Raw genomic sequence first — 17602 nt, forward strand, 5'->3', positions numbered from 1 at the left:
TACCATGTGTCCTAAAGACCTAAAAGTATGACATTAAAATTTAAAACGTTAGCTCTATCTAATTCTGCTCCTCAACAAGGAGATAACAAGATGCAGGAGATGCCTCTCCTCCCTCCCTCTCCCCCCAGCGCCCCTGTCGGGCAACCCACTGCCGATCCGCATCCTTAGCCACACGATCCTGCCTCCTCAACTACTCTGGCCACCCCACACCCCCCATGCCGGGCGCTGTGCATTGGGGCCACCAAAAATCCCCAACGCGCCTAGATCCGATCCACCACATTTGGCGAGAAATCTCATCTCCCCCGCCGCCAAGACTCGCTCACTGGAGACCCGACGAGGTGGATCTCATGCCTCCAACGTCAAATCCATTGCCGTCCTATGAGGATGTGATCAGAGGAGTTGCTTTCACTGCCATCCACTCCCCTCCCTCAATAGCTCGTCCCAGCCATCTTTGCTGCACAGAGAGCCAAGGACGCCTACGCCTAGTCAAAGACGTTAGCAGTGGCCTCGACCAGGGCACCGCTGCGTGACAAGACCCCCGCGTCACCCACCGCTCGTCACGAGAGGAGATGGATCGTGGTCACTTCGCGGGGAAGAAGACTGAGGCGCTCACCCCTGCCGACCTTACCGTTCGACACTTTTAACTCGACACGACGCTTCACCGGGGAAAGGCCAATACCCTGCTGCCCTGCTCCGCATTCAAAAGCTCACACAAGGCTGCTGCTTCAAGTGCCTTGGCCACAACCACCGTGCTGCACAATGCCACGACCCCGTTCGGTGCTTCAAGTGCTCCTGCAACGGCCACAAAGCCTCCCGCCGTTGTGCCTCGGCGACACGCAACTCATCACCGACGGGTCATGCTGTTTCAGCTTCCGCGGCAATGGGCATCAGAGACCCAGAGACGCGACTCAACGACGACATCTACTACATCACCATCTCCATCGACCTCAGTAGGGATCTTTGAGAATGTGAAGACATCGTCGCCCAGGCACTCAATTTGCCGCGGGGCGCGACGGCATAGGATGTGGAGAACGTGATGCTGGCGGACCTTGGGCTATGGCGTGGTGACATCTTGGTGACCAAACACTAGCCGGAGCCTTTCTTGATCCGTTTGCGACACCTTGGCCACTACGTCGAAACCTACAATCGGCGCTGCATCAAGAGGAACAACATTAAGCTTTGCCTCCGCCTATGGAGGAGTCTTAGCCAGGCTATCGGTGCCGAGCTATTCTACAGGGTGTGGCTGCGCCTTGACAGGATGTGGTCGAGCGGATCCTCTACCGCTCATGCTCCCTACACTGTGTGGAGATCGACCTCGCCAACCTCGTTGACACACACACCATTGACCTATGGGCCTGGACCAACAACCCGAGTAAAATTCCAAAGGTTGTCTGGCTTACCTTCACTCATCGAGTGTCGGACAGAGCCTCCTTTGTCCTCGTCCCCTTTGTGCCACCATCCAGATGGTAGCACGACACCAAATACTGGGTGATCATACACCTCGAGTGGGTGCATGATTACACTGTGGCGTCAAGCAAAGTCAACCCGCGACCGATCGATGTTGATGCGACCACCTTCGAGCTGATCTATCGCTGGTTGGACTGGTGACACAGTGTGGTCGATGGGGTGTCGCCAGATGTGCTGTCCATGGTCCCGGCTAGGCACCCCCTGCCACCATGTTTCAGCGTCGATGGCCGGTGCTCTGTCCACGCTTCGCCAAGAGGAGCCAACCGTGACGAGGACCAGTGCCGTGGTCCGCGCTGTGCCTGGGGTGGTCATTTAGACGACCACCCAAGGCATTACTGCATCCATGATCGCATATGAAGATGATGACGACACGGCCGACACCGTCGAACGATGTCACATGGGCGGTCCTGGTGAGACGGGCCGCAACCAGCATGATAGGAATAGTGATGTGGTGCGCAAGGAGTGCACATGCTCTCCTAGATGCCACAATGTGGTTGTTGGACGCCAGGACAGATGTCGACGCTCAGATGAGCAACAGGTCACGTACGACGTCGACCCTCCGACAAGCAACAGGTCATGTACGACATCGAGATCTAGCCATTTTAGAGGTCCATGCTTGACTTCCAACCCTCCCTGCCCACGTCTGAGCAGCAGTAGACGGAGGAGACGGCAAAGCTCTAGGAATTTTTTGAGCAACATGTGGCCATGTTGCGAGGTGACCTCAGGAACATCCTCTCAGAGCAGATACGTGAACACATGACGACCGGATGTGGGACACAGAGGACAACATCCTCAAGGCTTGCCGATTCACAAATAAGCTCAACATCACTGAGATGCCGCTCCTGCTGAGGCCGCACCACCATAAGGGGTTTGAAGCCTGCTTTGTTGCAACCAACATGAACTCCGAAGCTCTCAACCAGCCGGACACCTCCATGGGAGAAGGGGTAGGCCGATGCCCTGCATCAGTCCAACCCAGCAATATCGGTCTCCCTGAGCAGGCTCACAAGTTGTCTGAGCCTCCAAAGGAAGGCACACCAGCTATAGCATCAAGGACGCTGCGGCCGAGCGCAGCAGCAGCACGGCCAAACCCGAAGCCACGGTCGCCCTCAACAACTTCATGCACGCATGTGCAGCAAACAACATCACGGCCGCATCCTCAGGGCCAATCTAGAGCTCTGAACCAATCGCCGATGAAACCCTGTCAACCATCGACCTGATGCTGGCCACACCAGCTGCAACCAAGGCACAGTTGGTTGATCGGCTATTCGTGGAACCAGAACCGAACCTCTTGTGTCACGAGGAGCCGTAGTAGGCCCACAAGCACAATCCGCAGCGGCAAAGACGGCGGTGTGCGAACTCTCTAGACACATCAATGCTTCGACGTAGTGCTCACCTCGCCAAGATGTCAGCCATACCAGCCATGGAACACGCACATCACAATCTATGAGGGAGAAGCGCCAGTAGCGGGCGTCCTCACTTAGCACCTGGCTATGTTCTAGGGCCCCCTGTCGCAACAAATCATCTCGTCTCTCACGGCCCTGTTTGATATCGTTGATGATGATGGAGTAGCCTTGGACGAGGCGCTGCTGGCGTACGCAGGAGAGAGCATGGACGACCTTGGACAGTAGGCCATCGGAGATGCAGCCTGATCAGTAGCCCTCCATCCGCAACCAGAGATGTCTACTCACCCATGAATATCATATACATGCATTGTGGTACCTTCCCGCTCAATGAGCATTGCAGCAGCAGTTCGAACTGCCAATGTCGTGATCCTAGCACTGAGATCAAGTTTCACGCTCCGTTCCCACCACATGAGCTATGCCAGCAATGCCATTGAGAGCGTCCAAAGACTATCAATGAATAACGCCAATCTTCAGAGACAATCTGTTGGAACGTGCGAGACCTAAATTCTGTGGCAAGATGCAACACGGTCCATGAGACAGTAGTAGCAATGCCATGCAAAATGGTTTGCCTTAAGGAAACTAAACTAAGGAATGTTGACGCCAAACTTGCAAGTTTTCTCGGTGCCTATCACCTAACGAATTTTTCCTTCAAACCATCCAGGGGAATGAGGGGGGGGGGGGGCATTCGAATCCTTTGGAATGACACAAACATAGACACCCAAAATGTGACCATTAGGCGCCATTCAGTCACGGTGACAATGATGGTCAAAGAATCTAATACATCCTTCTTCCTCACGGTGGTGTACGGCTCCACGAGGGACAACGCCAAACCTTCCTTCCTAAGAGAGATAAGACAACCCCAACTTGATGACGATGAAAAATGGCTCATTATGGGAGACTTCAATCGCATCTATCGTGCACGAGACAAAAACAATAGAAACCTGAACCTCAGCCTCATGCAGCGCTTCAGAGCGATTCTAAACTTCTACAAACTCTGAGAGATCAACTTGCAAAATAGAAAGTACACCTGGAGCAACGAGCGCAGAAACCCCACCCTAGTCCGCCTTGATAGGATCATCTGCAATGAAGAATTAGACCTTTCCTTCAAGAACTATGTGGTCCACGCCCTTTCCTCCTCCCTCTCCAACCATTGCCCGCTTCTTCTCTCTAGTCAGAGTGGCCCTAGACCTCCCTGACCCTTCAAATTCAAGAATTTTTGGATCAACCTTCCTAGCTTTCAAGAGGCAGTCCAAGTAGCTTGGAACAAGCCAAACCAGAACACGGAGCCCTTCCACAGACTACAATCCAAGCTCCTCACCGCTGCAAGGCATCTCAAAGCCTCGAGCAAAACAATCATCTCTGAGGCTAAACTCAAGCTTCATATGGCCCAAGAAATTATCCTACAACTAGACACTGCCCAGGAAAATAGAGCGCTCACAGCGAACGAACACAACCTAGGGCCAGGTTGAGGAAGAAGGTTCTTGGTCTTGCAGTCATTGAAAAAGCTCGCAAGAAACAGATCTCCAAAATAAGCCACCTCAAGTAGGGAGATGCCAACACACGTTTTTTCCCACCTAAGAGCAAATGGGAGGCGACGGAAAAATCACATCCAAAGACTTCATAGAGAAGGTGGCTGGGCGATTGGACACGAAGATAAAGAAACAATCGTCAGTGAACATTTCACAAACATCATGGGACAACCCCTGACGAGCAGCAGTGACTTCAATTGGGACTCACTCCAGTTACAGACTATCGACCTATCACCCCTAGGCGAAACTATCATGGAGGAGGAAATACTCCGCGCAATCTCACAGATGCCCTCCGACAAGGCTCCTGGTCCGGATGGGTTCATGAGGGCTTTCTTCAAGTCATGTTGACCCATAATCAAACACGATATCGTCCTAGTTGTGAACTCCTTTCAAAATCTACGAACCAGGGATCTCGGTCTGCTCAACACGGCCAACATTATGCTCATTCCAAAGAAGGAGGGGGCGAAAAGGATCACAGATTTTAGGCCGATCAGCCTCATACATGCAATTGCGAAGATCATTACAAAAATCCTTGCCCTGCGTCTTACACCTCACATGAATAGCCTGGTCTCCTTCGGACAGAGCGCCTTCATATAATGGAGAAATATCTAGGACAACTTCCTATGCGTTAGAAACTTGACCAGACACCTACACCGTTGCAAATGATCCAGACTTCTCCTCAAGCTTGACATCTCAAAAGCTTTCAATTCAGTTAGGTGGGATTACCTACTCAGGCTTATGGAAAAAAGAGGCTTCCCAGCTCGCTGGCGTGACTGGATCGCAGCACTACTATCAACATCCTCCTCCAAAGTACTCCTGAATGGCGTTCCATCAATCTCCATACAACATGGATGCCGGCTACAGCACGGGGATCCCCTCTCCCCCTCCTCTTTGTCCTCGCAATTGATCCCCTACAAGTGCTGCTCTCTAAGGTGACTGAGATGGGAATTCTGTCCAAGCTAGGTGGTAGGCTACCTAGGCTTAGGGCATCCATGTACACTGATGATATGGTGGTCTTCATTAGAGTGACAAGGGATGACGTACAAGGCTTTGCGCGGCTCCTACAAGGATTCAGGTAGGTCACGGGTCTTAGCACGAACCCGCGGCTCCTACAAGGATTCGGGTAGGTCACGGTTCTTAGCACGAACCTATAGAAGACACAGGTGGCGCCCATCGAATGCGAGCAGGAAGACCTGACAGATATCCTCGCTAACTTCCCAATCGCTAGAACTAACTTCCCTATGAAATATCTAGGCCTACTGCTCTCCTTACGCCACTTGTGTAAAATTGATTTTCAACCCTTAGTTGACAAGGTGGCTGACAGGCTAATCGGATGGAACGGGAAGAACTTGAACCAGGCTGGATGCACAATGCTAGTCAAGGCGGTCCTGCCATCACAACCAATCTACTTCCTCACTGCCCTGCGCGTGTCAGATGAGGTCCTCGACAACCTTGACAAGATTAGAAAACGTTTCTTATGGGCAGGGGACAAATAGCTCACTAGGGGCAAATGCAAGGTTAACTGACTGAGATGTTGCAGACCAATGACCATAGGAGGCCTGGGAATCCTCCACCTAGGAAAGTTTGCGAGGGCACTGCACCTCAGATGGCTCTGGCTTGCATGGAAATGCCCAGATAGGTCTTGGGTAGGGATAGAGTCACCATGCAACGAGACTGATAGGCTCCTCTTTGCGGCATGCACGAAGATAACAATAGGAGACGGGAACACGATGACCTTTTGGACCAATGCCTAGCTGAACGAAGAATGCCCCAAAGACATAGCGCCATCTTTATTCCTCATTTCAAAGAACAAAAAGGCAACCATCCGAAATGCACTTAGTAATGGCAACTGGATCCGCGACCTAAACCTACATGCAAACCTCTCCATAGACCACCTAGGCAAGTTTGTAAAACTGTGGGGGGCGGTTCAAGGCATCCATCTACAGGAACACACCCTGGATGATATAACATGGAGGCTCACACCACACGGGGAGTACACGATGGCCTCTGCATACAAGGCTCAATTCCTAGGATCCACAAGCGTCGCTTACCGTGCGCTCTTTTGGAAAACATGGGCGCTACCAAAATACAAATTCTTCGCATGGCTAATCATTCAGAATGGAGTGTGGACGACTGATAGAATAGTGGCCAGAAACTGGGCACACAACCCGGTTTGTGCGTTGTGCGGCCACTCAATGGAAACGGCTCACCACCTGCTCACAGAATGTAGATTCACGAAACACATCTGGGATGTAATCGTGACCTGAGTTTGGTACCCGCAGCTCAGGCTGGTACATTGGCCGCCAAGTGACTCGGTCCAGGACTGGTGGATGTCAATCGCCACAGCTCCTGGCATGCTGAAAAAGACATCAAAAGTCTGGCCTTGCTAACTTCGTGGGAGATCTGGAATGAGAGGAATGCACGCACCTTCCAACAACGATACCTATCGGCAACAGCCCTCGAGAACAAGATCAGAGACAAAGCCCGAACTTGGCGTATGGTGGGAGCATCGTGCCTGAGTGCTTTTCTTGATCACACTATATAGCCTTTTCTGTTTTTCTTTAGGTGCCTCCCAGAGCATCTTGGATGTAAACTTTCTACTTTATCAATGAAATAAGCACAATCTCGTGCTTGTTTGTTCAAAAAAAATTAAAAAGTTACACATGTAATTTATACTTAGATGTGAGTACGTAGCCCCTTGTAGAGGGGGTCCTTTGCATATGTACATCTTCTACACTCTTCTGCTCTCTTGTAATAGCTGCCATTTGGAGATATGGAATAGAACTGAGCTTGATGCTAACATGGTACCAAATCTCATGGTGCTCTCGATCCAAACCCACCACCAGCATCCTGCCGCCACTGGCTAGCCACCGGTGAGCCTATGTTGTTGTTAGGTGAGGCTGCTTCCTTTCGTTCAAAGGGTGGTCATTACAATTATGTGATCTTCTTAGAGCAAACATTGTCATCTAATCAAAATTGTGCACAATCTCTTGCTTGCCTTTCATGTTCCACCTCAATTTTGGGATGAGACTGCTTCCACGGCTGCTTATCTTGGGAATTTGCAAGCTTCCACGGCTCTACAAGGCGCCACTCCATATGAGCATCTTTATTCCCGAGCACTTCAGTTTCACAATCTCCGTGTCGTTAGTTGCATCTTCTATGTTCTCTTGCAGCCTACTGAGCACACCAAACTGACAGCTCGTCAGTGGAGTGTGTTCTTGGCTATAGTCCTCGTTGCTACAATCCTTCTACTCAGAAGATGCAGATGTCCCATGATATTTCTTTTGATGAGTATTGGCCTTACTTGTATCATGCCACTTCCTCTTGTCATGTTACCATTGTTGAGAATATTTCCTTCTTTACTTTTCCACGAGTGTCTTCTTCACCACTGCCACCATCACCACCACCTCCACCAACAGCAATGCCACCATCACCATCCTCAGCACCACCAACCCTCCATGGAGAGCTTCTTGTGGGGAACACCCTATTTCCGAAGGGGTCCCACATTTCTACAATCGTCCAGGGTCTCAATTGCACACATAATAAGTATCACACCTGATTACGATTACAAATACAATACATAGTTGAGTATGTTTTACAAAAGATAAAGGTATGTCAGCCTATTTTATATGGTTTGGTGGGCCATTAGGCAAACATTACAAGTACAATATAAAACATACGTATGAACACTATAAACACCAACTACGCTTGAGCGTAGGCATAACCTAGAAGTAGTCTTCTGGATCAAAATCGTCGGGATCATCCTCCTTTGACTCTTCCTCACATTCTGTCTGGTCCTTTGAATGATTGTAGGCAAGAGTGAGTACATTGTACTCAGAAAGTCAAGGGAAATAATATAGTGCAACAAGATCTCAATCAATTGGTTAAACATTTATGCTATCACAACACTAATATCACCATGCATATTTATCAAATAATATGATATTCAAACAAAGAGTAAGACTTCAATATTAATTACTACACTTGATTATCATTCAATTCTTATCAGAAACAATAACTCATACCTTGAGTTTAGGTATCACCCTAATAACATAGGTCCATTACCTGTAACCATGGCATATTCGAATAATTTAAGACTTCACAGAGTTTGTCCAATTTTACCCATAAGATATTATGACCTGACTTGAAGCCAGATAATAAGACAGTAGTGCTACCTCGTTTTAAGACTCCATTTAGCAAAGCATCAACAACTAGCACTTGTTTGGACTTATTGCAGGATCTAAATGTTTGTTGCTCATACGAACAGTTAGCACCAGCAGGCTCTTTGCAAGATCTAACCGTCTAGTATCATATTTGCTAACGAAAAGACATCATGGAGCCTCAAATCAATTGATGTGCATACAATTGACACAACAGAACTATAATAATGAACTGGGTTGTGTGCACCTTTTGGTGCAGAGGCTAGAATTGTTTCCATTATTACAAAAATGAATAGACAAAGACTATGTTATTGTTCATGGCAGTAGGTTCTTGTTCTAGTACATGCCTTGGGCGAAGTCATCAACAACAGCATTAGCAAGAAGGTACCCATACACATAATCACATAGGTACATGTATGCACGATTAGCATCGAATCATAATCTATCTCCTTGTCCCCAGCCAACATATCCAAAACAGGTGGTAAATACCCATTATCATGTTTCATAGGTTTAGATTTATCCGTACCATCAAGTGTAACATGCCATAATTGGTACTTGAGAAAGCCATAATAGACTGTTAGTGGTTTAACATCTACGAGGCACGATTATCCAAATCACCGATTTAAAGACACACGTATCATTTGCTTAATGTAGAAAATACGTACTTACCCATCCACATAAATAATTAGGGTCACAATTATGTTTAAGGATGTGACTTGCCTTGGGATTCAAAGTCGTCGGGTCCTTCAAGTTCTCCCCCTGCTCTTGTTCCTGCACACTCCTCGCGAGCTAATGTACATTCTGACGAAATAAGGTAAATAAAAACGAATAAAGCCATGAACCGCAAATAAAAGTTTTTTTTTTGCAAAATTTCAATGAGTTAAGCAAATAGAAAGAAGCATGATTAGAGGTTTGTGTACTAGATTTATTGGAAGTATTAGAAATCTATGGGTGAAAAATAAAGTAGATCAAGAATAGGAAGACATTAATTTTACATGAAAAAATCTTTTTGGGAAAAAATCACATAAACACTACGATGATCTTTACTATATCAGAAGAATTACAAACGTAGACGATCTTCACTATATTAGAAGAATTACAAACATAGAGAATTTAGTCTACTCATCCTATGCAGGTACAAGAGTTATATGACTCGAGTCGAATACGGAAACAAATCCCTTAATTAAACTTGGAGTCAAGAAAGAAACTAATCCTCTGAAATGGCATGTTCCAGAATTTTCCATATTAGAATTTCGGATCATAATTTAACAGGGAGCACGACAAGATAGATAAAGGACATGATCGGTAAGCCTTGAACTAGTTGATGTGAACCAGGACAGAAACGTTAGGTTTTGAACTGATTACTAGCTTGGTTTGGATTGGTTGGCGATTGGTAAGTATAATCTCAAACTTGGCTAAGTCATGACTCAGCAGGTTGGATTGATTACTTGACATGAGCTTGGTCTGTTATGAACACAGGGCAGCAGGGCTGGGCCGCTGGGAACGATTCAGCAGGAACAGGGGAGGTTAGGGCCGGTGTAAAAGTTACGACGAGGAAAAAGAATAGTGACAGTCGTAGCAAATCGGAGCTCGCCGACGGTAGCTTGGGCCAGCCTTGTAAACATCTATAGTGTTATTGGGGGTCTGTATGAATATGTGAATCATATATGCAGATTAAAAAAAAACAGACTAAGTAGAGGGATATTTATTAAAAATAAAAGTATTTAATTGGTTGTATCTATCTGAATAAGTTGAGTTAAAAATGAGAGTGTTTGCATGAAAAGATATGAGAGTTGATACTATAATTAACTACTCGTATAAAAATAATTTTGTGAAACTAACAAATGAGCCCATCTATAATGGTAAATACATAAGCCTGTATCTGCTAGACCAAACTCTCTTGAATTAGGCTATAAAAATACTTTACATCTACCAAATCAGGTTAAAACAATATATATAAATAACTAAACAAATTTCTCTAAAATTATAAACACCCATCGAACCAAATTACTCCCGTACGGTAACAACCACACTCTAGTCTTAAAGGGTGAAGCGATTTGGTGCCGTACTGTCTTAAAGGGTGAAGCGATTTGGTGCACTTGTACGGCTAATAAGTTCAGTAGTACATGGTAAGCTGGAGTCTGTGTAGTCGATGGATGCAACGTCGAGCTCGTCAAAGATGGGTTTCAGTGAGGCTGGGTAGTACCGGAAAGAAAATTTTATAAGATTCAGTTTTATAGAAATTTATTTTATTATGTATGTCACGTGTTTTTTTTTTAATTGTACGTGTTAGATTGGTAAATGATAGCATAGATCAATATCTTATATAGATCTTTTGGTAAAAGATTTTATATAATTTTCTTCCGCAGCACTGGGGTTGGGAGGACTTGGGTGATGCAGAATATAAGATTGCTCCGAAAGGACAGGAAAGAGATGATCAGGACAGAGGTTCGTTAGGTGCGGACACATGACCGGCGATGCCACCGGCTGCCGCTACAACTCCGGCGATTTCAGCGAGGATGGTTCATACGGACCAATCGAACGAAATCTTTAGCATGTGAGCAAGGCGTTGGATGAATTAATTCAGAGTTGGTTGGCTGCAGGCAACAAACTAGAATATGCAGAAGGATTTAGATGGCTTCGGTCCTCACCTGAATGGAAGAAAAAGATGATGCCGATGAAGCTTTGGACTGGTTGTAGATGATGACCTAGGTAGAAAGAAGATCCATGGAAAGAGGCCATCCGTCCGCGCGTATGCCAGAGGCCGAACGGTTGACAGCTGCTGGACTGGTTGTAGATGATGACCGGAGCTGCAAGATGATCCAAAAGAATATTTCCAAACCAAAGTGGCTCAAATAAATCCAATAAAACCAGGAAAAAAACATAAACATGCAGGAGAAACTTTGATGGACTCAGAAGAACACATGCTACACTGTAAAGCAAAACCATGCAAACATTTGCGAAAAAAAATTTACCCAAAATTTGATGTTACATATTTCATTCCATTCGTTTTCACCATTCTCCTCGTCCTCGTCTTTCTTCTGTCCGAGACCTTGCCACTGGTAAGCCTCCTCTCTTACCCACACCTCCTTCGTCACCGTGGTCTTCTCCTACGACCCCTGCCGAGCCTTCCTCTCCGGTTGCGTCTTCCTCTCCTCCGGCACCTCGCTATCACCTTCGTGATCGTGCCCCTCAGGCCTGTCAGCACTCGTGGCTTTCCTCAGTCTCGGCAGTCTCCTCGTTTCCAAGGCTCCTAAGCCATCTGCTTAGGGCTTAAGGCCCTTCTTGCCGTTGAGCCTAGCTCATATCGCGAGGCTGTTTCTCATCCTGAGTGGCAACTTACCATGGCTGAGGAGCTTGATGCCTTTGAACGCACTGGTACCTGAGATCTTGTCCCTTTGCCTCCTCATGCTCGCCTATCACCTGTAAGTGCTTTAAAGGATTAAGACCCGGTCTAATGATACCATTGAGCAGGGGTCCTTTGCTTATGTACATCTTCTACACTCTTCTGCTCTCTTGTAATATCTGCCCTTTGGGGCTATGGAATAGAATTGAGCTTGTTGCTAACAAAAAGAATACTGAAGAAGTGATGCTGAGCACTGACCTGATAGTGTCTTAGTACTGACTTCATATTTTTCTTGATCTCCCATGTGCATAACTGCATAGCTCATCCACTTCCATAAATTCATTGTTCTTTATTCACATAGGCCAAGAAAGACAAATAAGACCTTTACCCAGCCAATGGTTCTAAGTTGATCGCTCTTCCTCTACCGACTCCTTTAAGAAAATAACACCAAAGAATTGATCAACCTGCAATCTTGACATCCTATACATCGGCATGATCAGTGGAGGAAAACCATGCAGCAAACAGACTGATATGACTAAGCCTCACATCAAAATTTTCTCCAGAATTCGTATCCAGCTGGTAATGCCAATGAAAACTATGTTGAAAGTCAGATAAACCGAAACTCTTATCTCTGTAATAATCAATGGTTATGTCAAACATCAAGGCCAGAAGTGAAAACAGGTTTTGTTGCAGTTCAGAAGAGCAAAGATAATAAAAAACTAATCTGTTTACTGTACCTTACAATCCATCATCTACTCGCAGGGACTGAAAACTATTCACACAACCCAAAAATTGTACGCCATTTTGATATCAGTAACTTGTTTGGACCAGCAAAATAGGAATGAAGCAAACAAAAAAAAAAGGGTACCTCACATTAGCAGAGGACAATAAATAGATGTACTACAAAATGCGAGAATTTCACCAAGGAAGATAAGCTTGACAGCAAGAAACAGCGTAAGGGTTTGTTTTTCTTCTCTGTCAGACAAAATTAGATGTCTTAAAAAATGTAACATCATTGCAGACTTTCAAAAGATGCTGGCACACAATTTTTAAGGTTCAAATTTCTCAATAAAAAGGCCTCTTGAAACACATACCTATTACATAGAAGTTACAAGCTAGAAAAACCACACTTGTTCTCTTGTATCATCCATGAGAACATAGTAACTTATTATTGTATATATACAATTTTGCAATGCTCCCTGACAGGTGGACAATAGATCAGTTGAGACTACACTCTCCAGAGCCCTCGGAGGTTTCTTCATCGTCTGCAGATGACACACCTCCGTCTGCAGCATGCAGTACAAGACTAAGTAACCCAGTGTTGTCCTCAAGGTCCTCTGATGAATCTTCTTCAGCTGCTTGTTGCCTACGTTCTGAAGCCAGCAAATGCTGGATCAACAGCTCTGGTAAGTCGAAATGCCACAGCTTGGCTCTTCTCTTGCGAGGCCTCAACTGGAACAGTGGAAAAATAGAAATAACATCAACATGAAAGCAGACTTAAAACATGACTCAGCTGCGGCAAAGTTTCCAATCCAGTGACGAAATATTAATGTTCTGAATCTTCTTAATTCAGCCAACCAAGCAATATACTTCAGTAAATATATGGAATTCATAATTTCAAACGCACATGTGTAAAGCGGAAGGTAATATGTACAAAAGCCTCCTACTGACCAAGAAATAAGTATCATTATAAAAGACAGATTGATGCAGCTGATTGTTATGCACCTCATAAAATCGACATGAAAAGGACCCTTAATATATGGACACACAATCAATCTAATACCACATCCAGGATAGAGGATAATAGGTTGACTGAAAGTTGAGAGGATAAGGAGAGACAAAGATGGCCTGGAGAAATTACCTCCTCAACATTTACAGCTGGTGCTCGCTCAATGGCAGAGGGAGTCCATATCTTCACATCATTATCAATTCCACTGCTTGCAATCGTCATAGCATGAGGATGGGGCTCAATACAATTCACAATGCACTCATCACCCTCCATAGCCACTAAAAACTTCCCATCTCTCTTTCTCCAGATAAATATCCGACCACAGTCAGACCCACTGGCAACATATTCATCGTTTGGCCCAATGAAAGTCACACGCTTCACAGTCTCACGATTGCGATGGCCGACATATGCCTGAGGTGCAACAGGTTGATCAACATCATGTCCAGATGCAACCCGTGTTGGTTTGCATCCTTCATTGGATCTAATCTTGACAGACGACTTTGGATCAGATCCAAGCCCTCCATTTTTAGGGAATAGGTAAATATTCTCTTCGTTGTAAGATACGAGCAACTCACTCTGGTGAGAGAATGCTAACCCTGTTATTCCAACACTCTTATCGTCAACAAGATGTGATGGACAATAGCAGTCAGATGGTTGACCGAAATCAGATGATCCATCCCACTTGTACTTGCGGATGTCATACACACGAGCATATGCATTGCTTCCTCCAACTGCAAAAAGATTCGGGTTCCTCGGATCTATTGTAATCGCATTAAGGTGAACACAAGAGGAGGATCCTGATTTACCCCAAGAGCTTCTGCAAAAAAATAGTTTTGTGGCTGTATTTGTTCTCAAATCAAACTGCACAAGAAGGAGATGACTAGTTATACTTGGTTATAGTTTGGTTTATAAACACCTGAATTGCTGCATGAATTTAATGGCTTACATGTTGGACAAGACCATCCTCGCCACAGCTATAAAAGATATAAGGACTACCAGGCTCTATAGCCAAATTGTGAGCCCTTCCCCCATGTTCACCAAGCAATGTAGTGGGCACATCTCCACCATCCTGTATCTTGGCAAGCCTCACCTGATACCGGAAAAAGAGCATTACAGCTGAGCTGGCCAATAAGATCAATAGAAGATGTACATAAAAGCAAAAATTAATGCACCAACCTCGCCATCGGCAGCACAAGTGACAATGGTCCGATCGTCCGTGCAGGGCATGAACCGTGCCTGGAACACATTGCCACCATGGCCTGAATGGAACTCTAATTTGACAGCGCCGGTATCCCAGTCCCACAGCATCACCATCTGGTCATCGGACCCTGATATGAGGGTGTCACCGATCTCATTGAAGGCCACCGTGTTCACGCAGCCTGTGTGATTGTCAAGCTTCCGGTGAATCTGGAGGCGCATTACAAGGTCCTGCAAGGAGGTAATTGCATTAGCAACGCACAACAAACACACCCATTATACACTTATTCTATTTAAGTTGGTAAGGAACAAGGTAAAACAAGGAGCTCAAAATTCAGACTGGATTGCTCAACTCTAAAGGAGCAAATGACCAAACCAATACGTGAACCTAAACACCAAGGCTACACGCAAATCGCATCAGCTATCATCACCCAATGCTAAATCCTAGCTAGACCAAATCCAGCGCCCCCCCAAACACCACACAGCTCGAGACCACGGCATCGAACAGAACAGCCATCCAATCCCAGCCCGATCGGCGATCGCTGCGCGCTCCGACCCGCCCCCGCGACGCGGATCAAAACGCGGGATGGGCAGAGAGTACAGTCTTGGGGGGGGTGGGGGGGGAAGGGGAACCGAGGTGGGGCGAACCTCGGAGCCGGCGGCGCGGCGCGCGAAGCGGCGGGGGAGGAGGTCCCCGACCTCACGGAGGTAGAGGTCGGCGGCGCCGTGGCGCGCCACGGCGGCGGAAGCCGGGTGCCTCCACGGGCGGCGCATGGCAGGGGGCAAAGCGTGGCACTGTGAGGTGAAGGCGAGTACGAGTCGTGGAGAAGAGAAGAGGAGGGGGGAGAGATCGCGACGTCGCCCCTGACGCGTAGACCCACTGACAGATGGGCCATGTGTCAGTGATAACGTGAAATCGGAGCAGATTGGATGGATGCTACCGGAAGGCTAACCGCTGCCGATGATGACGTACAAGGAGACCGTATCGTCTGGGCCCAGTGTCATAGTCTGTCGGGTCCATGACATGTGGGACCACTAGATGGACCACCTGTCAGAGAAGCCTGTTACGCGTGTGGCCTACTATTTAGGTATGTTTGTTTGGGTTTTTATGAACTATGCTTCTCCAGAATTTTATATCTAGGATAAGTATATTTAGATTTACGCTTCTCAGATTTCTGTAGTAGTAAAGACTATTTCTCTTCTAAGAAAACACCGTTAAAAACTAATAAAAACAGATTGTTTATTTAGATTTCTGGTTTTAAAAAATGCATACCGTTTGTTTAGAGTTTTACAAAAATCTGTTTCTAGTATAAGTATATGTAGGTTTATTTCTAATTTTTTAGGTTTTTATAGTAATAAAAACTGTTTTTACTTTTCAAAAATTACAGCTAAAAATCAACCATTTATTTAGATTTCGGACTTAGAGAAGAAAAACCAATAAATCCAAACAAACAGAACCTCATAGTAGTAACAAGGAGTACGATGGAATTTTTGCAAAAAGGAGAAAAAATACAGTGGAGATGCGGGGTATCGATCCCCGTACCTCTCGCATGCTAAGCGAGCGCTCTACCATCTGAGCTACATCCCCGAACTACTTGAGATTTATAAAAAATAACTGATATCCAATAGGTACCTTGCTAGTTGGGCACAGACCTCGTGCTTAGTTTTCACATAAGTTTCCCCCTGGCCCGTTAAGTCCTCGGCCACGTGTAAGCCCAAAAGGAAAACTCTGGGGCCCAACAAAAAGCCCAAATGACCATGGGGTTAGCTCAGCTCACGACAACGCAAGCGGCCTAGACCAATGACGAGGCGGGCAACGGCAACCTCGCAGGTCGCGGCGCGGCCTTTCCGGACTCCAACTGCTCTCGAACGAACAGTGCTCCGGCGCTCGCCCCTCCCTGCTCCTCCGTCGCCAGCCGCAACCCGGATCCTCTTCGCCTTGCCGTGCTGGACGGCGAAGTCAGCGCAAGGGCACTACTGTCTACTGGCCGGCCTCAACGGCGGAGGGAGAAATGGAGAAGTTGAAATTTGGATGAAGAAACGGCGCGCATGCACTCCAGCTTCTCCCCTCGGAAGCTGTACATCTTGCTGCCGCGTGAACCGACGATCGATCTCGCATCTGCATGCATTGCACGCGGCCATGCTACCGAGTTGAGCTGACCTTGATCCAAGAAGCTGTTGTGCTACGTACTCAGCAATGCAAGGGACGGGAGACGGCCGGCAGCGTGAAATGGAGTTCTGTCGGTTGCGGAGCTGCCTAGGGATGGTTGGCATTTGTGACACCCATTATCTCAACTGACTCTGTTATGGTATTATAATGTTATCAAAGTATATCTATGATGTCGGTATATTGAAATTGTATATATCAGCTACGGATCTAGAGATTAATACGAGAGGTGCAAGCTAAGGAAGAGCATGGGTGATCCAGAGTCCAAAGCCCCTACCCACACCAGCATAGGAGTCCACTATTGAGAAAGCCACAAAGGATGTGTACAGACGAGCTTATCGTCGCTGCTGACATACTCTGGCACACACAAAGGTCTTTGAAGGAGCACCGGACAACTCCTTGTCGATTGGGCAGCAAATATGGCACCAATGCCCTCAGGTCCACCTGAGAAACCGACCTAGAAGCAAAATCTGCTGTCGCTGGCGAGCACATGACCCGGAAGGAAGTCCATCCAAGGGGATGGCAAGATTCTCCAACCAATCGGAAATAGGTCTAGAGACACTAACCTTGCCCTAACCTCACCGTGGATGACGCCAATGTCATC

At 46.6% G+C, this 17602-nt stretch overlaps 1 protein-coding gene and 1 non-coding gene across 2 annotated transcripts; both read right to left on the reverse strand.

The window, feature by feature from the left end:
- Positions 1–12900: 12900 nt before the first annotated feature.
- LOC133903418 (uncharacterized) lies at positions 12901–15675 on the reverse strand. The gene is made up of 5 exons (XM_062344793.1): positions 15480–15675; positions 14811–15062; positions 14581–14724; positions 13767–14495; positions 12901–13357 (listed from the first exon to the last, which is right to left on the reverse strand). The coding sequence occupies exons 1-5, from the start codon at positions 15603–15605 to the stop codon at positions 13124–13126; spliced, it is 1485 nt and encodes a 494-aa protein (XP_062200777.1). The 5' UTR covers positions 15606–15675; the 3' UTR covers positions 12901–13123.
- A 671-nt stretch (positions 15676–16346) lies between these two features.
- Positions 16347–16419, reverse strand: TRNAA-AGC (transfer RNA alanine (anticodon AGC)). The gene has a single exon. It is a non-coding gene; the product is annotated as a tRNA-Ala (tRNA).
- Between the last annotated feature and the right edge of the window lie 1183 nt (positions 16420–17602).

This window comes from Phragmites australis, chromosome 21 (assembly GCF_958298935.1).
Source record: "Phragmites australis chromosome 21, lpPhrAust1.1, whole genome shotgun sequence".
NCBI lineage: Eukaryota > Viridiplantae > Streptophyta > Magnoliopsida > Poales > Poaceae > Phragmites > Phragmites australis.